The sequence below is a fragment of the Amblyomma americanum genome, chromosome 9 (assembly GCF_052857255.1).
Source record: "Amblyomma americanum isolate KBUSLIRL-KWMA chromosome 9, ASM5285725v1, whole genome shotgun sequence".
NCBI classification, from domain to species: domain Eukaryota; kingdom Metazoa; phylum Arthropoda; class Arachnida; order Ixodida; family Ixodidae; genus Amblyomma; species Amblyomma americanum.
This window is the reverse complement of record NC_135505.1, coordinates 113,510,501-113,529,960: the sequence shown is the minus strand read 5'-3', so window position 1 is coordinate 113,529,960 and position 19,460 is coordinate 113,510,501. Positions and strand designations below refer to the sequence as shown.

The window sequence follows — 19,460 nt, the reverse complement described above, 5'->3', positions numbered from 1 at the left end:
GCCGGATGGTACGGTGTTGTCTGCTTCTTAGCGATCTTAAGCAGCTCGCAAACTCTCCTCATTAGCTGCGACACGAAGTTCGTTCCCCGATCTGTCAAGAGTTGCCTCGGGGGTCCATGTCGGAGCACGATCCGTTCGACAAATGCTCTTGCAACCGTGTCTGCCTTCTGATCTGGGAGTGCTACCGCTTCCGCGTATTTTGAAAGGTGGTCGACAAATACTAAAATGTACTTGTTTCCGGAAGTGGTCGTGGGCAATGGGCCCATTATGTCCATACCTGTCCGCTCGAAGGGAGCCGAAACCTCAGGGAACGGCTGAATTGGAGCTGGTCTTCGTCCCTTGGGTGTTTTTCTTTCGAGACAGGAATGACACTTCGCACAGTAGTCTCTAACATCCCGTCGCATGCCACTCCAAAAGTACAAACGCTCCACACGCCTGCGTGTCTTCCCTACGCCAAAATGACCGGCGCATGGCGCATCGTGAAACTCGCGAAGAACCCTTTCTGTCCACGACCGAGGTATGACGACTCTCTCCCAAGCGGTTTTCTCTGGTCTCCCTTTCCTGGTTGGCCTCGTGCGCCGACACAGGGTGCCGTCTTTGTCAATGAAATAACCTAGCTGTTCGGGGTGAGACGGTGCGCCCTCTAAGCTTTCGATTATTCGCTTCAGGTCAGGATCTTTGCACTGCTCTGTGCGTAATTCGGCGGGGTCGACTACGGGGACAAACTCATCTATAGCTGCCACGGCAGCTGTGCGGCTGAGTGCATCAGCATTCAGATGTGTCTTTCCTGACTTGTGCTCAACTTCAAAGCAGTATTCCTGCAGGTGTAGATTCCATCTAGCGAGTCGCGAGCTAGGGTCCCTGGCACTCATTACCCATTTCAGAGGATGGCAGTCTGTGACTAGCTTGAATTTGCGGCCGTAAAGGTAGCATCTGAAGTGCTTTACTGCCCAGACAACGGCGAGGCACTCCCTTTCCGTAGCTCCGTACTTTTGTTCTGTGGGGCTCAGCTGTCGGCTAGCAAAAGCAACGGGATGTTCTTTGCCCTCGATAACCTGAGATAGCACGGCACCAACTGCGAACTTTGACGCATCTGTGGCCATAACGAAGGGCAAACTAAAATCCGGGTGGCGCAACAGCGGTGCACTCATTAGCTTCCTTTTCAGGGCCCCAAAAGCATTCTCCGCGTTTTCGTCCCAGCGAAAGGCGACATTTTTGGCTGTTAAGGCGGTGAGCGGCTTAGCGAGCTTGGCGAACTCCTCTATGTGCCTTCGGTAGTAACCGATCAGGCCGAGAAACTGCCGGACCTGGCGGACGCTAGTCGGGGATGGAAAATCCGAGACACACCTTAGTTTCTCAGGGTCCGGTCGCACGCCGTCAGCTGAAACAACGTGCCCGAGGTATTTCACCTCGTTTTTGAGGAATTGGCACTTAGAGGGCTTCAGCTTGAGACCCGCTGCTCTTAGTCGCACCAAAACCTGCTCAATATCGCGCAAATGGTTATCAAAACTGTCACTGTATATGATAATGTCATCCATATACACGAAGCACAGCCTCCCCAGAAGACCTGCCAGGATAACATCAGCGGTTCTCTGCCAGACAGCAGGGCTGTTGGCCAGACCCATCGGCATTCTTTTCCATTCATAGTGCCCTGAGGGCGTGTTGAATGCCGTTTTCTCGGCATCTGCCGGATCCATTGCTATCTGCCAGAATCCCGCCGCCATGTCCACTACCGTGAAGTACCTGGCAGAGCCCAGCTGAGAAAGCGTCTCCTGTATATTGGGGATGGGGTATGGATCGATGCGAGTTACGGCATTTAGTTTGCGGTAGTCCACTACCAATCGATACGAGCCATCTGGCTTTTCCACCAATAGTGCTGGTGCTCCCCAGGGTGACTTTGAGTGTTCGACAATGCCGCGATCAATCAGGTCCTGCACCTGCCGCTCCATCTCCTCACGTTGGGAGTAAGGAATCCTGTACGCACGCTGGTAAACGGGCGATGAAGTGCCGGTTTCTATCCTGTGCTTTATAACGCCACAGCAGCCCAAATCCAGGTTGGACGCGGCGAATACCTCCGAGTAGTCGTTCAGCAAACCAGCCAGAGCCTCCCTCTCCCTGGATTTTACGTGAGAAAGATCGAACGACACCTTTGGAGCAGCCGAAGGACTAGCATGCTCTACAGTTGCGAGTACCGTATCGGTGGGCTCACGTTGCTCTATCGCAGAGGTGAAGAAAGCCAATGTTTTGTTCTTGGGAAGGCTCAGTGGCTGCTGGCTACAGTTAACCACCCATAGGGGCACTCTGTGGGCGTCATTAACTGTCACGAGGCACGCGGCTGCCTTCAGGCCATTGCTGAGAGAGTCGACCGGCTCAAGCACTCCCACGGCGCCGCTCTCTACATCTGAAGGCACAAACGCGTACAAAATGTGCTCCGACCAAGGAAGGACGACCGCCTCCTCGACCAGCCGGACGGCAACCCGCGAATATACCTTCTCCAATGATCCCACTGTTTGACGGGTGTCAATATCGGTAATGCGAATCTCAGCCCCTCTCCTGTTCAAAAACGGAACTTTTGAGCCGCCCGCATTAACCTCTTCCTCAGAGAATGAGACTACTACCTTCCCTTTTCTCAAAAAATCCTGCCCTAATATACCTGACACTCCGTTTGGCAGAGACACCGTGTCCGGGCATACGTAGCAGGGGTGCTCCAATGCAATTCCTCCGAGAGAGAAGTGTAACCGGTAGAGTCCACTTATGCCAAGAGGATCCCCCGTTATGCCTACAAATTTGGTTGCCATACCACCAGACGCTTCCAACACCTCGCGGTCCCCCTTCCTTCGAAGCGTGTTAAAACTGCTCTCCTTAAGCAATGTCACCTTTGACCCCGTATCTATCAACAATTCCATGCAACAACCATTTAACTTGCAACGCACAACAGGGCATGCCTCGTCGGCCACACAAACTACCACCACCTCATCATCCACTGCTCCCTCCCCACGCTCCTCAGGCTAGGGAGGACTAACTAGTTTTTTGTCTCGGTATCTGGAGCCCCGCTGTAGGCTTGCTTAGGGCGTGTCTCGCCTGCTTCTCTTTGTGGCTCCCCACGGCGCACGTTTTGGCAGAACCTGGCGATGTGTCCGCGACCCTGGCAAGCGAAGCATACGATTTCTTCAAAATCTCGCATACCGCGCCTGTAGCTTTGTGGCGGTCTCCGGTTTCCAGCGAATGGGCGCTGTTGAGCGCGCGCTTCAACCTGGCGTTCTACCTGCTGAGATAGCAGCTGTTCTAAGCGATCTAACCGCTCTGTCAAGAGAGCAACCTCAGGGTTGAGCACCGCTCTCTCTATGACGCGTACTCTCGCTGCGGCTGTCGTTAACGCCTCATTTTGTTCCTCATCCAATGCGGCCTCCACGGCTTGGTCGAAATTGCTCGGCTTGCGCGAGAGCACGAACCGGCGCACGGGGTCTTGCAGACCAGCCACGAACAAAGCGGTCATTTCCTCTTTAAGTATATCTTCCGCGTATTTCTTCTTAAGCTGGTCTCCTTTCTCCTCCCTGCTTAACGTATCGTGCGCTAGGCGCTGAAGCCGCGACGCAAATGTTCGCACGTCCTCCCCTACCATCTGTCCGGCGTCACGGAACCTCTGTACCCGCACGTGACGTGGTTCAGTGTCGAAATGCTCAAACGCGAGCTTCTTAAATTCCGCAAATGATTTTGTGGATTTTACTTTTTCGTCTCGCCATGCAAAATCATGAGCAGCTCCTGCCATCTTACACCTCGCCATTCCCAGCATTTGAGCATCGGACCATCCCCCCATTTTCCCAATCTCTTCTAGCATGGAAAAGAAATCGCAGATTGGAACCCCTGTCTTATCTCCTGTAAACGTCGGAATGACGCTTCCTAATGCCAGCATGCTTGCTCCGAGCGACGGCTGTGGAGTGGGAGCTCCCTCAGATAAAGACATTTTTTTTTTCAAGCCCTCCGGTGCCTCAAGCCTCTAAAATGGGGGTAAAAGTCCCACAATCAGTCCCGTGATTCCCTTTTGATTACAATTTTGAAGTCATGAATGTCGCAGCATTCAGAGGACATTTGCTTTTGAGACCCCACTTCTGACACCAGTGTGATGACCCCCATAATGCGCAGGTCCACACGGGACGGAGAGGCAAAGAGACACCGTATGGCTCAGTTTAAACAAACAGGTATATTCAATAATTACACATGATTAAGATTATACATCAGAGGCTGGGGCGTCCGAGCTTACGTGCCGACGACTTCATGGGGGCGATGGAGTGGCTCCGGAGTTGGGCTCGAGCGGTTGCTGGCAGAAGCTGCACGCCGTCGGGCTTCGGCGCTGAAGGCCCTCTTGGCGAACGATGTCGTCCTGAGCGTGTATGCAGTAGAATTTCAGTAGTCGTCCGTTTCTTCGAGGATGGTTCACAAACCCTTCCTCTAGTGTCGTTCGGCTTGGAAGATGAACAGGAGGCGAGCTTGTAGATGATGACAGCAGAGAATAATTTTACAACATACATATACAGAGAGTTAAACTGGAAAAAGCAGAACTGAATTTACAAAAGAACAAACTTTGCACTACTTTACTCATCGACCGGGCAGGTTAGTGCCTAAGTAGCATCACATTACATGCTAAGCATGGAGCCCCAGCTCAGACTGAACTGCATCCGTTTACATGCGCTTTTAAGCACTTGATTAACAAAGGACTAAGGGCGGTCATTTCCAGTGGCCCGCCCAAAGCATCAATTCTCCAATCCAAAATAACATGCGAGATGGGGACCACCCCTTGGGTTGGGCTTAGCCTCGACCCCAGAGTCTGTTAACAATACAAACTAAATAAACAACAAAAAACGCCACCACTCTCTCTCAAGTGAGAGTATACACAGGCTCTCTCTTCGGAGCTAATTCACTAGCGCCTGTCTTTCCACATTCTTGGCGAGTACTGCCTGTCTGTCTGACACGTGTCCGTCACGGCCCTTCTGGGAAGCTGTGGGTGCCTTCCCGGCAATAGCCCACGACAAAGGGGGGGGAGGGAAAGAATGTTGTCTTCGCGGTAGCGCATAGCGTCGGCTGTGGTACGGCGCGCTCTGGCCCGCTGACAGCTCCCTTGTCCTGGAATGTGCCCGGAAATTGGGGAGGATAAAGCCTGTTTCCCCGGGGCGGCGGCGGGTCCGGTTGTTCTGGTCGTCACTCAAAGAGCATGGCTGGGTAATTGATGATGCCGCTGTCACGGGTCTCCGTCTACGCCGCGCCGTCGAACGTGGATCCTCGTAGCACACACGGAATGTCACACCATTGTAGTATTAAGGGCACGCTAAGCGTCATGTGACGGTGGGAGAAAGAACGGTGTCCGTGTCTGCGAAGTTGTGGGTAAAGAGGGCTCCATACTGCTGTAGGGACCCTATTTCGTCGAAGTGTTAGGGTGGAGATTAAGTGTCCCCTCAAGTTTTCATTTTTTTTTTGCTTTGCATTTCAACTGCTCGGTATCCAACTCACCTCACTTTGTAATGTTTCTGGTATTAGGACATTAATCAGTAAATAAAAATAAACAATTTAGTGCTCTGATCGACTGTACTTAACTGGTTTCCCGTCTAAGCATTAAATGTTCACTTGGTTGCCGAAATGGCGCGGACCAAGAGGGAACTTTAGGATGATGTTCAAACGTACCGTCGACTTATCATTTATGACACGCAAAGACCAAATCCTCACTATGGCGTCACACGCAAGGGGTACAGCACCGGGAGGAGGTTGTGCTAACTTTATGAGTGTCCATTATAGTATTTTCCAAGTATGCTCGCACAAAAAAGGGGCTGAAGACTAACTACTTATTTCGTCAACAAGCACTGAAGTCTGTTCAAATTAAATATTTTTCGACTTCTAAGCACCCCTACCTTCTAAAAAAGTAGTTACCTCGTTACAACGAGGTTGAAGGGGCCCGGCGATTACTTCGTTATAGCCGTATCTTCGTTATAGCCCGTGCTGACCGATCATTCATTGGGAATCGTTATTCCTTCGATATACCCATTATTACGTTACAAACCATTTCTTTATAACTAGGTTCAACTGTAGCAGGAATGTTGCCTCTGTTTCATGGTATTAGGGGCCATATCATGCTACCGTTTCAAATCATGTTAACTAAAGAGGTCATTATCGCCAGATAAACACGCTATGTATTTGGCACGCAGAGTAACGGCGGCAGGCTATCAGGAGGCGTTACCATAATGCCTGTTGGTATGGTTAAGGACGCGCTTAGGGGTGGGCGGTTGCCTCTCCCACTCTAATCAGTCTGTTAATTTCATGGTCAACGCGCATGCGTAGACGCACCCACGATGGCCCCTGCCTGGACGAAACCATACTGCGCGTCGCTACCACGTACCACGCCTGCCGAAGTCGAACCCGTGGCCTCCAAACACCACCACGAGGAGAAGCTGCACTCGACCGAAGGGGAGGTGTGCGTCCTCAACGCCGGTGAGAAAGCCATTGACACTTGCCCCCATCTACTGTCCTCTTACCTCTTAGGTCTCTGCTTATTAGGACGTAAGACAGAAAGACTTTGCAGGCTGTAACTTGTACTACAGCTAGATTACCGTAAAGGGGCTGTGAAGGGGGCTCTAATACAGTTGCGGCATGCCTGGGATATTGAAGCACGCCGCTTCACGAATAGTGTCCAGCAAGAATTTTTAAACGCGCTTTAGAGAAGCTGAGTTATCTGTAGTTAAAATTTGAATTTCAGCGTTTTCGCGCATTTCCCTCTCCTCTCGTCACTTTTTGCACGCTGGAAGGTAGGCACTCCTTCGCCGAACCCCTCACCCCCACCCCCTTCTGGGGAGCGGAGTTTCCCGACCCGCCGAAGATAAGCGGCTTATTGGCCGCGGCCACGGTAGCTGCCTGACGCCTGAAAGAATCTAACCAATGGCCGCCTCTCACCTTGTCTACGGAGATGCGGGGGACGGAGGAGGGCGCGAGCATGAAAAAGTCGCCGGGAAGGGCTCGCCAACTTTAACGCGTGATTGTGGGTCGTCTGCTGCATGTAGAAGAGTATTATTTGGCTCTGGTTTTCATGGCAACACAGTGCAGTGATTAAGTGAGTTAATGTGCTCTCCTCGGAAGGCGTTTCAGAGCCCCTTTAGTACCACGAGTGCCATTTTGTTAGGCTACCTTTTAACGCGACAGCGTTAAGGAGCTCATGGCGCAGACAATCCGGCGTGGGCTTATTGACCATGAGCGAATAATCAATGAAACATATCTAGAGAAGCAATCTAGGAGGCAGGTGAGCTACCTAGAGCACGTAACCTTGTGACGTCATCGCAACCTGCCGGCCGAACTGTGAGCAAGCTGCGCACCGTGTGCAAGTGTCAGTTAATGATTTGCCGCGAGAGGTTGCTGGGGAGAGCAACCTGGGTCGCACAAGTGCCTTGGTCTCATAGCATATATTGCTATCGCGCATGGGGCAGCGAAGCTTATATTCTCGCGCTGCCGCGGGTCCGAATCCCAATCGCATTGTCTTGCTGAGCATCAAGGCATCATTGTTCTCATCATGCATGCTTATGAGACATCAAAGTCGACGGCGGGTGATGTCGATGCTCTTCCAGATGCGATATGGTGCCGACGCCGGAATCCGCTACACATGTGGTGTGGTATCGATTTGCAGCGGAGCGCGAGGTCTTCCGGGCATGCCTGCAGGCGGCGTTCGAGACGCTTCTCGCACACGAGAAGGAGCTGGACAAGCTGGACAGCGAATCCGGGGACGGTGATTGCGGGGCTACACTGGCCGCCGGAGCACGCGGTGAGATTTTGTCATTCTCACGATAGCTATGTCTCACGGTGATTCGCTGTATACTTTAGTTATGTTAACATGGATAACCACTTGAAATTCACCTGCGCTCTGTAAATTATTTAAATTTCTTCTCCGATGTAGTTTCGGTTTTGGATTCAGCAGCCAAGTGGCTGCTGTAACGTCACAAGTTGAATTGAGGTCACGTGAGGCGTCCGAAAGCTGCAATACATGGCGGAAGGATAGCATTCAGGTTAAGTCATATTTTCCGAAACCTAGCCTGCCCCAGAAACCGTAATGAAATCGAGAAAGCTGCTATTGCCGTTTTTGTACGCCTCAGGTGACACAACCTCACTGTCACCGTCGTGAACACCATTGTGGCTGCTGAAACACAAACTATAAGCTGCAATTTGAAAATAAATTTTATTGTATATTATTAACTGGACGCCAGCAAATTCCACGTGGTGGTGCTTAGTTGCTAACGCCTCACGCACAATTCCAAAGAGAACAAAAATACGCAATGAAAACTTTGATGTGTCTAACTTTTTAGTACATGGTATTGTAGTGCCCGTTGCCGTAGTGTTTGTCACCGAAGAGTCCAGCATTCGCCTCCTGACCACCTGCGCTGAGCCCCTTTCGCCCAAGATGACCTTTAGCACACTACCTGGATTACGGGACGAATTCGAGTTAATGTTTTTTTTTTCTTGTCTGCGGAAGCCGAGATAAGGAACTGGATCTGGGATGGACATTGTGTGGAGGAAGGATGACTAATGTTCTCATATGGTTATAGAAGTCGGATTCCGTTCAGGCAGCGAGAATTGAGGTACTTGACTGATACAGGACATGGCAGATTGGAAATCAACGGTAGAGCTAGGCCGCTTCAGTGGACGTGATCTGCTTGGCGGCGGTTGTCGTGGGATACTTGATTATGACGATACTACTGAAACCTGCAGGATCTCTGGCACTGAGGTGTTTCAGTTGGTGACACTGGGGGTTCAGAAACGTAGGTATCAGGAAGTTGTAGAACTGCGAGTTTTGGTATAATCTCAACGACCTTCCATGCGGCCTGCTGCATTCGCTTGCGCAGCCGGACTTGCATACCTGCGCACGCGGCCACCTCTGGACCACCCGGGCCTGGTGTTCCGCCAACTGTCCCACACTGTGAGCAGTAGCATGGGCGGCACTTCAGGCGCCCTCTATAGCCTTCTGCTGCTGGGCGCCTCGCGGGCCTTCCAGCTCAAGAGCGGCTTCAGGGCATGGGTGATCGCGCTCGAGCTGGGTATGGAGTTGGTCTTCAAGTATGGCATGGCACACGTCGGAGACCGTACCATGGTACGCTGTACTGTGTTCTTGTTTCGGAAGTTCTGGTGATGCAGTGATTCTGAGTTAGCCTCCTTGTGGTGGTACTGTGACTCGTCTTCAGCGTCAGGCCTGGCGCCTAACCCGCGTAGCTGACATAACCAGCAATTCTGGGGAAACGCATGTTTTTATGGGGAACCGCTTATGAACGCATTTTTATAATATAATGTGAAATTTGACTATAACAATAAACATATCTGTAGACCACCCGACAGCAGTCTTGATTTTTTTTCTACTAATGTTTACGCTATCGTCAAAAGCGTTCCACATTGGTTTTCAAAGGGAGTCTTAAGTTCAATGCGACCGATGGAAACACTCTGAAAGAAAGATTTTGCTACATATTGGAATAATGGACCATTACCAATATTACCGTAAAAGTGTCTTGCAATCATCTTGCAAGTATCTTCCGGTACTCACCTACGGGGCAGAAACGTGGCGGCTAACTGAAAGGACGGTTCAGCTTAAGTTAAGGAGAACACAGCGAGCCATGGAAATAAAAATTGTAGGTGTAACGTTAAGAAATCAGAAGCGGGCCGAGTGGGTGAGAGAACAATCGCGGGTTAATGACATCTATAGTCGAAATTAAGAGGAAGAAATGGGCTTGGGCAGGGCCTGTAATGCGAAGGCAAGATAACCGCTGGTCCTTGAGGGTAACGGAGTGGATTCTGAGAAGGCAAGCGTAGCAGGGGGCGGCAGAAGGTTAGGTGGACGGATGACATTTAGAAGTTTGCGGGAATACGGTGAGCGCAACTTGCAAAGGACAGGGCTAATTGGAGAGGCATGAGAGAGGCCTTTGCACTGCAGTAGGCGTAGCCAGGCTGATGACGATGATGGCTATGATCTTAAAATTTTTCATTCTTCAAAATTCTTGTGTGAAATTGCTGAACATGAGCAGCTACAATTTTTAAATCTTCAATTTCATCTTTATGAATTGCCTTAGCAGAAGGATCCCCGGCAACGAAAACTTAGAAAACTGTGTAGCTTCGGTACCTTTAACTATAAGCTCAGATGAGTGCTAATGGTTATTATCCCTTTGTTCCACCCACGGGTAAGCGCCAAAGACGGCCGTCCAGGCCTCGTTCTTCAGTTGAATCAGACTTTAAGTCATGTTTAAATTGCAGCTTGACCCTCTGGACGCCGTGCTGGCGGTCCTGCAGAAGAGCGCGACATACTACCGGCCCGAGAATCTGCCCAGCCTGCTCGCCGAGGCATTGGAGGCCGTGTCCGCTGCCACGACGGCCACGCGCGCCATGCGAGCCAAGGCCGGCCGCGCCGCCTACGTGAACCCGGAGGCACTGAGGAACCCGGATCCCGGAGCCCGCGCCGTCGAGATCTGGATATCGTGCGCCATCCGCGTGCTTCTTGCCGAAAACCGCACCACCGGCGTCGGCAGCAAGAGCTCGACGCCTCTAACGTCGCGCTGACAGCGTCGTCGTCCTGTGCGCCGTTTCGGACGTGCTTACCGGTATCTTTGCGCTGTGTAGTAAACGTATTTTCTTCGCACTTCGCATTGGATCTTCTTTCCTTCAGACTGTTTGCAGTCATTTCGGTTGCCTCAACCCGGTATACATCTACCACAATCCTCCTGGGCACGGTGTTTAATAAGGACCTCTGACCGGGTAAGCAAGCGCTGGGCACATATCCTTTGGCGAAGAGGTATTCCCACGGGGGAACCCGGTGAGGAAGAGATGTACAGTGTTGGTCAAAAGTTCCCAGGCCACAGGGTCTACTTTTGAGCCATGCAGACTGGCAGAATCGGCACCCGCCAAGGTCAATTATACATGTATACTGTATAATCGTCGTCATCATGTATACGGTAACTCGTCGTCATCGTGATCACACTTTAGCACCATACTTCGCGCATACTAACACTTTTAAATTTTCTTTTCTTTCCCTGAACGATGGACGAATGGAACGCCCTGCATCTACGAGTGATATCGGCTGTTGACTTTGACAAGGCACTCTGTGAGCTATTTTAGATATATGTACTACATTAGGCAATTTTATTGTCCTGTGTTTTACTATGTAGCCGCTCTTGTATTGAGTGAATGTATTTTTCTGCCATCCCTACCTGTTCTCAAATGAGCGTCTGCAGTATTGTGGAAATTAATGAATAAACAGAAGAATCTCATTCTCACCTCTGGCAACCTTGGTAGATTTACAGAGTATAAGCGCCCAATATCAATGCTTAAAAGCAGAGGCCAAAGCCTGGGAACTTTTGATCAGCCCTGTACATGACATCAGCTACTGGCGGGACTTCGTCCCATGTGACACATTCGCACGGGCAGCTGGAACTCGAGAGGATCACTCATGATACGAACCGCGAGCTAAAACAGCCGATGACCTCGCGAGCATCCGAAAGAGCACGAGCAGCGGACTTAATTGCCAGACGCAGTACCCTCCCCGCGCCTCTAAAGGCTCTGAGTCACAGCGCCGCCTCACAGTTGCCTTGAATTTCAGTCACGTGATGTGCGTTCTTTTTTAGCGGTGCAGAGTTTGAAGCCAAGAAAGCCTATTTAGTGCACCCGAATTTGACCGAAGCAAAGCGGCAGTTCGCATAAGCCGAAAGTTCCAACTGAGCTATGCACAGGGGGGGGACCAGCGAAAGCGGACGCAAGACAAGACATATGGGAGGCGCACACACCGCACCAGTGGACTTGCAGCTGGTTTATACTGATGGAGAAAATTTTTTTTTCTGCACGAGTGCACACACAGAACAAGGTGATGGAAATACATTTACGGTGACAAAGTGACGCTACTTTTCGGTGTTAAAGCTCAAGGATCGCTTATGCACATCTGCTTATTCTGATTTCACCCTCACGTCTTGCCTTCCCTGGACCGATAGCACTAGCGACGCGAAAGCGATAGAAACAATGGTGGCAGTCCTTGACATGCAAGGCCCGGGCTCAAAGCTGTCCGGTGCAGCCTCAGACGTTCATTTAGGCGGACCTCCAGTTTGGCCAATATACATTTGACCGCAGGACAATTCGAAGGAACAGACACCCACTGCGCACGTGGTTGAACAGTACTGTCTGATGGTTTGTTTTGCAAGCGCCAGTTTCCCGCTGGCAGCCAGAGATTTGGGCGCACACTGGAAAGCTTGCGAGGAGCTGGAAACACAAAAGTGAGACCAAATTTTTGAACCACTTTTTCCAGTGTGACGTCTTGCGGAAGTATTTGAAACGTTTCCTGGTGCCAACGGATCACTTTCTTGTGCAGAGCTCGGTGAGCCTGGTGGAGCGACGAGCAGCCGTTTCGCAGTGCTAATGCAGCTGTTTCGGTGGACGTTGTGGACCTGTTTTATTCTGTGCCCCGTGAAATTTTTAGGGCACTGTTTTATTCTGTGCTCCGTGAACTTTTTAGAGCACTGCGCGAATTAATTGAAAGAACCAGGACAGTTTTCTTCCAGAATAAGCGCGTCATCAGTCTGGAATTTTTCCTTAAACTATTCAAGGTGCACCTGAATACACAAAACCGAGGTACCTCTATTGGCTCTAGTGTAGCGCCAGTTCTTTTGTGACATAATTGTAGCGAAACCTGACTCGATGCTACAGGGCTCACTTCAAGACACACGGGGTGTCACGGTTTTTAAATGTGATTTTTTTTAGTAATTTTAAGCTTAACTGAGACTGTCCAGCTTACCCTTGTGGCAAACCAAATTTTAAATGTTTTAGCACCTTTCTAAGAAGCTGGTTTTTACCAAACAAATTCAGTGTGACAAGACCATTAGGTTCCTAGATTTAGGGCTGACCTTTTTAATGCGTGAGTATTACTTGTGTCATGAGTGGCGCGGACTGTCCACAAAGTAACTAGACTAAGTTCAGAGTAGCACCGCGCAAGCTGCAGCCAATGCGAGGAAGCTCGGGTAAGCTCGACTAAGTTCGGAGGAGTGTCACGCAAGCTGCAGCCAATGGGAGGCAGGCAGCAGTTAAATTAATGATTGGCCGCGAGAGGTTGCTCGGGAAGATCAACATGATTCGCACAATCCCTGCCGGTGGCTGTGATAGAAACAGCCACTTGCCAGTACAGTGGCGCATCGCTTAACCGCCGCGCCACTGCGCTGGTTGTGGTATGAGGACTCCCAGCGATCTATGAATGTAAAGTACAGAATGACCAGTTCTTCACATATCAGCATTAATCCATTAACGCTAACGTGTCGTACGCTTAAGGCGAGGCTTAAGGCCGATTTCGCCGATTGTTGTCTGAAGCCTGCTTGACCTTGTAAACCAAGCCTCGAACCGAAATCGAAGTGAAAGCCGAAGTGCATGCTTGCGCACTTAGTTCGCTAACCGCGCTAAATCGTCCGCCATTTTTTTCCCTTCTCGAGGGACTATCTTGCGTATCAGGCAGTGCTCCGGAACATGGGACTGTGCACGTGGTGTTGTATTAGTTTCTTTGCCTCGTGTCCTCGTCTACACTAGCGCAATCTCAACTTATCCTCGACACGAAGCAACTTGCCCGCAAAAGCATTCTACCGGACATCGTTGCACCAAAAGCCCCAAACGCTGAAAAGTGCCCGTTGAATACATTGGAGATAGATTTCCCACTCAGAACAGTCTCTACCTTTGAGTAGGGATATCAGTGGCAGATTTTTGAAGATTTTTCACCGTACGCCAGGTTTTTTGAGGTTCAAAGGAAATGCCCGAAAATTTTTCAGAATAACAGTGAATTCTAGAGTTTTTGATCTCAGCACCTAATTTATTTGTGGTTCTTTTATACTCACTTAAAAACTGTCAGATCTTTATCTTTTACAAACGTCCTAAAAAAATATATTTCGCGCTGTGATTCGCCTTGGCAGTTCTCGTGTCATCCGTGGCTTCCTTTTTTTTTTAATTTTGCCATTGTTATTGTCAGGTGTAGCGTTAAGAGACCGGAAGATGGCAGAGTGGGTGAGGGAACAAACACGGGTTAATGACATCCTAGTCGAAATCAAGAGGAAGAAATGGGCTTGGGCAGGGCATGTAATGCGAAGGCAAGATATCCGCTGGTCCTTAAGGGTAACGGAGTGGATACCAAGAGAAAGCAAGCGTAGCAGGAGGCTGCAGAAAGTTAGGTGGGCGGATGAGATTAAGAAGTTTGCAGGAATAGGGTTGGCGCAGTTTGCAAAGAGCAGGGTTAATTGGAGAGACATGGGAGAGGCCTTTGCCCTGCAGTGGGTGAAGTCAGGCTGATGATGATGATGAGGATTGTTATTTGGGTATATTGTGGTGCTTTTTAACGTTGCTGCGATTTTCTCAGAAATTGTCATTATTGTGTTTTGTGTGCCCCCCCCCCCCCTATTTAATACCCTCTTCCAGAGAGCCTTTAGGGTATTTGAATAAATAAATAAATAGTTGAAAAGGAAGAATACAGAGTACAAAGAGATTAACTCATGTTGAAATTGCTCTATTCAACTCAAGAAATTATAGTGGACGAAAATATTCGTTCTTCTTTGTTACAATCGGTAAACTATTTGGTACTGCAGTTTCTTCGATGACTTGTATACGTGACCTTCCATTAAAGCAAAAGACTCACAGAGGATGATCACCGATGTGACTCAAGAGCAGTGTTGGCGCTAACGCGTTACAAGTAACAGCATGACCGATAACGCATCACTTTTTTCGGTAACTTAGTAACGTGCTCGTTACCATTTCGGAATTGTAGCGGGTAATGTACTTAAGTTAACATTTTTCGGTAACGGGAGGTGTCACGCTACTAGTTACTTTTTATTCCAATTCTCTCTCACCTGCGCCCCCTTTTTTAAAAAAAGCGCCTAAAGTGATGTTGAAAATAAAGAAAATGTACAGGTACTCTCGACGACCCTTGTTCCATGCCAGAAAACACCTGCCCTTGACGGCGAGCCAACTAACTAAATAAATACAGAATACCCATAAAGCACGAAACGTGCACGAACACGCGTTCACACGTTTGCCTTCACCTACATCCCCTTCCCAAACCATCTCACACACGCAACTCTCTAAAGAGTGAAGCATGCCGATCATTTTGGAACATCACATTTTTCAGAATTACTGTAATTTTTTTTAGAACTCAGTGATGTTTGGTTTGTAAAGGTAGAATTGATGATAAAATGTCATTTTGTGTTTAATGTCACAGTCAGAAAATGGCTTCGACACGTGCCACATAGTTAGCAGCCATCACATGCAACTCTAAAGGCAACTTTAGGCCACTGTTAAGCTCCTGCACATTTGTGAAGAATATTCTCGTTAAATCAGGATTTCGCGTATAATCTTGTTTGGGCTAGAAGCTTTATGTGAAATGTGAGCTTTATGAAATAGTTATTGTGAGTTCTTGCAGTGAAGATGCACTAATTAAAATTTGTGGCCATGAGGTAATGGAAAAGTAACGTGCGGTATTTTTCTCGGTAACGCTTACAACACTGCTCAAGAGTAATCTTGCTGTCCTGCCATGAATATCACTGTTTGCTAGGCAGAGATGTCTAACAACTGCGCAAACATGCAAAGCTGTCCAGCGCTGTTTAACGTTATCGAGGCAATATATGTCGGTGCTTATCGGCTACCTATCTACACATTCGCGAGAAGTCGTTAGCCACGCCTTTTTCAAGCGAGTCGATCAAGGGCGTGTCTCCTCTTTCAGGCGTTATCTGTCACATTGATGACAGCGAATACATTGACAAATATCATACCAATAAACTTATTTCCAGAACGGGATTGTTCAACGGTATTATAATATGCTGAAATCACCGATTATATGAGAGTTTTGTGCGCTCTGTTACACAGAGTTACAAAACACCAAATGCACTTTTATCGCTAATTCGGCGTCGACCTTGGTCCGGACCTTACACCGCGGTCGGCAGAATCCAAAGTTGACGGCACAGTCAAAATAACTCTATAGCCGTAAAAGGCGCGCCATACAGGCCTCTTCACGCGAGCTTGCATTTGTAACATTGTGTACAAGTAGTATATTGTTTTGGGCTATAGTTCTTCATAGCACCGTACATCTCTTCCCTTATGGTGCGGTTAACTTGAAGGGCGCGACATTTATAGCCCTTGTCACGAGAGCTTATATTTATGATAATTTGTTTTGGGCCACAGTTGATCATACATCTCCCATATCTTATATCGCGGTTAAGTCGACCGTAAGAGCGAAAATTTCTGCGCACCCCTGCTTTCAGCTCTCCATCCTCCTCATCCGTGCCTCGTCAGAACCAGTTTGGCTTCCTTGGCGCCGGCTCTTTCCCTATGCTGTCTGTCCCTCCCGGGCAGCCGTGATCGTATAGTGGTTAGTACCTTGCGTTGTGGCCGCAATAACCCAGGTTCGAATCCTGGTCACGGCAACTTTTTTTCTTTACCCGCTCGGGACACCCCTGCTCTCCATCTTTCTCCTCCTTTCTTCATCAGAACCAGTTTGGTCTCCTTGGCGCCGGCTCTTTCCCCGCGTCATCCGTCCCTCCCGGACAGCCGTGATCGTATAGTGGTTAGTACCTTGCGTTGTGGCCGCAATAACCCAGGTTCGAATCCTGGTCACGGCAACTTTTTTTCTTTACCCGCTCGGGACACCCCTGCTCTCCATCTTTCTCCTCCTTTCTTCATCAGAACCAGTTTGGTCTCCTTGGCGCCGGCTCTTTCCCCGCGTCATCCGTCCCTCCCGGACAGCCGTGATCGTATAGTGGTTAGTACCTTGCGTTGTGGCCGCAATAACCCAGGTTCGAATCCTGGTCACGGCAACTTTTTTTCTTTACCCGCTCGGGACACCCCTGCTCTCCATCTTTCTCCTCCTCTCTTCATCAGAACCAGTTTGGTCTCCTTGGCGCCGGCTCTTTCCCCGCGTCATCCGTCCCTCCCGGACAGCCGTGATCGTATAGTGGTTAGTACTACGCGTTGTGGCCGCAATAACCCAGGTTCGAATCCTGGTCACGGCAACTTTTTTTCTTTACCCGCTCGGGACACCCCTGCTCTCCATCTTTCTCCTCCTTTCTTCATCAGAACGAGTTTGGTCTCCTTGGCGCCGGCTCTTTCCCCGCGTCATCCGTCCCTCCCGGACAGCCGTGATCGTATAGTGGTTAGTACCTTGCGTTGTGGCCGCAATAACCCAGGTTCTAATCCTGGTCACGGCAACTTTTTTTCTTTACCCGGTCGGGACACCCCTGCTCTCCATCTTTCTCCTCCTTTCTTCATCAGAACCAGTTTGGCCTCCTTGGCGCCGGCTCTTTCCCCGCGTCATCCGTCCCTCCCGGACAGCCGTGATCGTATAGTGGTTAGTACCTTGCGTTGTGGCCGCAATAACCCAGGTTCGAATCCTGGTCACGGCAACTTTTTTTCTTTACCCGCTCGGGACACCCCTGCTCTCCATCTTTCTCCTCCTTTCTTCATCAGAACCAGTTTGGCCTCCTTGGCGCCGGCTCTTTCCCCGCGTCATCCGTCCCTCCCGGACAGCCGTGATCGTATAGTGGTTAGTACCTTGCGTTGTGGCCGCAATAACCCAGGTTCGAATCCTGGTCACGGCAACTTTTTTTCTTTACCCGCTCGGGACACCCCTGCTCTCCATCTTTCTCCTCCTTTCTTCATCAGAACCAGTTTGGCCTCCTTGGCGCCGGCTCTTTCCCCGCGTCATCCGTCCCTCCCGGACAGCCGTGATCGTATAGTGGTTAGTACCTTGCGTTGTGGCCGCAATAACCCAGGTTCGAATCCTGGTCACGGCAACTTTTTTTCTTTACCCGGTCGGGACACCCCTGCTCTCCATCTTTCTCCTCCTTTCTTCATCAGAACCAGTTTGGCCTCCTTGGCGCCGGCTCTTTCCCCGCGTCATGCGTCCCTCCCGGACAGCCGTGATCGTATAGTGGTTAGTACCTTGCGTTGTGGCCGCAATAACCGAGGTTCGAATCCTGGTCACGGCAACTTTTTTTCTTTACCCGGTCGGGACACCCCTGCTCTCCATCTTTCTCCTCCTTTCTTCATCAGAACCAGTTTGGCCTCCTTGGCGCCGGCTCTTTCCCCGCGTCATCCGTCCCTCCCGGACAGCCGTGATCGTATAGTGGTTAGTACCTTGCGTTGTGGCCGCAATAACCCAGGTTCGAATCCTGGTCACGGCAACTTTTTTTCTTTACCCGGTCGGGACACCCCTGCTCTCCATCTTTCTCCTCCTTTCTTCATCAGAACCAGTTTGGCCTCCTTGGCGCCGGCTCTTTCCCCGCGTCATCCGTCCCTCCCGGACAGCCGTGATCGTATAGTGGTTAGTACCTTGCGTTGTGGCCGCAATAACCCAGGTTCGAATCCTGGTCACGGCAACTTTTTTTCTTTACCCGGTCGGGACACCCCTGCTCTCCATCTTTCTCCTCCTTTCTTCATCAGAACCAGTTTGGCCTCCTTGGCGCCGGCTCTTTCCCCGCGTCATCCGTCCCTCCCGGACAGCCGTGATCGTATAGTGGTTAGTACCTTGCGTTGTGGCCGCAATAACCCAGGTTCGAATCCTGGTCACGGCAACTTTTTTTCTTTACCCGGTCGGGACACCCCTGCTCTCCATCTTTCTCCTCCTTTCTTCATCAGAACCAGTTTGGCCTCCTTGGCGCCGGCTCTTTCCCCGCGTCATCCGTCCCTCCCGGACAGCCGTGATCGTATAGTGGTTAGTACCTTGCGTTGTGGCCGCAATAACCCAGGTTCGAATCCTGGTCACGGCAACTTTTTTTCTTTACCCGGTCGGGACACCCCTGCTCTCCATCTTTCTCCTCCTTTCTTCATCAGAACCAGTTTGGCCTCCTTGGCGCCGGCTCTTTCCCCGCGTCATGCGTCCCTCCCGGACAGCCGTGATCGTATAGTGGTTAGTACCTTGCGTTGTGGCCGCAATAACCCAGGTTCGAATCCTGGTCACGGCAACTTTTTTTCTTTACCCGGTCGGGACACCCCTGCTCTCCATCTTTCTCCTCCTTTCTTCATCAGAACCAGTTTGGCCTCCTTGGCGCCGGCTCTTTCCCCGCGTCATCCGTCCCTCCCGGACAGCCGTGATCGTATAGTGGTTAGTACCTTGCGTTGTGGCCGCAATAACCCAGGTTCGAATCCTGGTCACGGCAACTTTTTTTCTTTACCCGGTCGGGACACCCCTGCTCTCCATCTTTCTCCTCCTTTCTTCATCAGAACCAGTTTGGCCTCCTTGGCGCCGGCTCTTTCCCCGCGTCATCCGTCCCTCCCGGACAGCCGTGATCGTATAGTGGTTAGTACCTTGCGTTGTGGCCGCAATAACCCAGGTTCGAATCCTGGTCACGGCAACTTTTTTTCTTTACCCGGTCGGGACACCCCTGCTCTCCATCTTTCTCCTCCTTTCTTCATCAGAACCAGTTTGGCCTCCTTGGCGCCGGCTCTTTCCC

General features: G+C 50.3%; 1 protein-coding gene and 13 non-coding genes across 16 annotated transcripts in view; all 14 read left to right on the top strand.

The window, feature by feature from the left end:
- LOC144104128 (triokinase/FMN cyclase-like) overlaps positions 1 to 10,649 on the top strand; it is a 203,296-nt gene extending 192,647 nt beyond the window's left edge. For all 3 annotated transcript variants that reach the window (XM_077636955.1, XM_077636956.1, XM_077636957.1), the window contains 4 exons: positions 6,328 to 6,477; positions 7,661 to 7,795; positions 8,871 to 9,115; positions 10,264 to 10,649. In XM_077636955.1, the coding sequence (XP_077493081.1) occupies positions 6,328 to 6,477; positions 7,661 to 7,795; positions 8,871 to 9,115; positions 10,264 to 10,566 (833 nt within the window). In that variant the 3' untranslated portion in view covers positions 10,567 to 10,649. The remainder of the gene's footprint in view (positions 1 to 6,327; positions 6,478 to 7,660; positions 7,796 to 8,870; positions 9,116 to 10,263) is intronic.
- Positions 10,650 to 16,364: 5,715 nt separating this feature from the next.
- TRNAH-GUG (transfer RNA histidin (anticodon GUG)) lies at positions 16,365 to 16,436 on the top strand. Its single transcript has one exon. It is a non-coding gene; the product is annotated as a tRNA-His (tRNA).
- A 123-nt stretch (positions 16,437 to 16,559) lies between these two features.
- On the top strand, positions 16,560 to 16,631 carry TRNAH-GUG (transfer RNA histidin (anticodon GUG)). The gene has a single exon. It is a non-coding gene; the product is annotated as a tRNA-His (tRNA).
- Positions 16,632 to 16,754: 123 nt separating this feature from the next.
- On the top strand, positions 16,755 to 16,826 carry TRNAH-GUG (transfer RNA histidin (anticodon GUG)). The gene has a single exon. It is a non-coding gene; the product is annotated as a tRNA-His (tRNA).
- A 513-nt stretch (positions 16,827 to 17,339) lies between these two features.
- Positions 17,340 to 17,411, top strand: TRNAH-GUG (transfer RNA histidin (anticodon GUG)). The gene has a single exon. It is a non-coding gene; the product is annotated as a tRNA-His (tRNA).
- A 123-nt stretch (positions 17,412 to 17,534) lies between these two features.
- On the top strand, positions 17,535 to 17,606 carry TRNAH-GUG (transfer RNA histidin (anticodon GUG)). Its single transcript has one exon. It is a non-coding gene; the product is annotated as a tRNA-His (tRNA).
- A 123-nt stretch (positions 17,607 to 17,729) lies between these two features.
- Positions 17,730 to 17,801, top strand: TRNAH-GUG (transfer RNA histidin (anticodon GUG)). Its single transcript has one exon. It is a non-coding gene; the product is annotated as a tRNA-His (tRNA).
- A 318-nt stretch (positions 17,802 to 18,119) lies between these two features.
- TRNAH-GUG (transfer RNA histidin (anticodon GUG)) lies at positions 18,120 to 18,191 on the top strand. The gene has a single exon. It is a non-coding gene; the product is annotated as a tRNA-His (tRNA).
- A 123-nt stretch (positions 18,192 to 18,314) lies between these two features.
- Positions 18,315 to 18,386, top strand: TRNAH-GUG (transfer RNA histidin (anticodon GUG)). The gene has a single exon. It is a non-coding gene; the product is annotated as a tRNA-His (tRNA).
- Positions 18,387 to 18,509: 123 nt separating this feature from the next.
- TRNAH-GUG (transfer RNA histidin (anticodon GUG)) lies at positions 18,510 to 18,581 on the top strand. The gene has a single exon. It is a non-coding gene; the product is annotated as a tRNA-His (tRNA).
- Positions 18,582 to 18,704: 123 nt separating this feature from the next.
- Positions 18,705 to 18,776, top strand: TRNAH-GUG (transfer RNA histidin (anticodon GUG)). Its single transcript has one exon. It is a non-coding gene; the product is annotated as a tRNA-His (tRNA).
- A 123-nt stretch (positions 18,777 to 18,899) lies between these two features.
- On the top strand, positions 18,900 to 18,971 carry TRNAH-GUG (transfer RNA histidin (anticodon GUG)). The gene has a single exon. It is a non-coding gene; the product is annotated as a tRNA-His (tRNA).
- Positions 18,972 to 19,094: 123 nt separating this feature from the next.
- Positions 19,095 to 19,166, top strand: TRNAH-GUG (transfer RNA histidin (anticodon GUG)). Its single transcript has one exon. It is a non-coding gene; the product is annotated as a tRNA-His (tRNA).
- Positions 19,167 to 19,289: 123 nt separating this feature from the next.
- Positions 19,290 to 19,361, top strand: TRNAH-GUG (transfer RNA histidin (anticodon GUG)). Its single transcript has one exon. It is a non-coding gene; the product is annotated as a tRNA-His (tRNA).
- Positions 19,362 to 19,460: the final 99 nt, after the last annotated feature.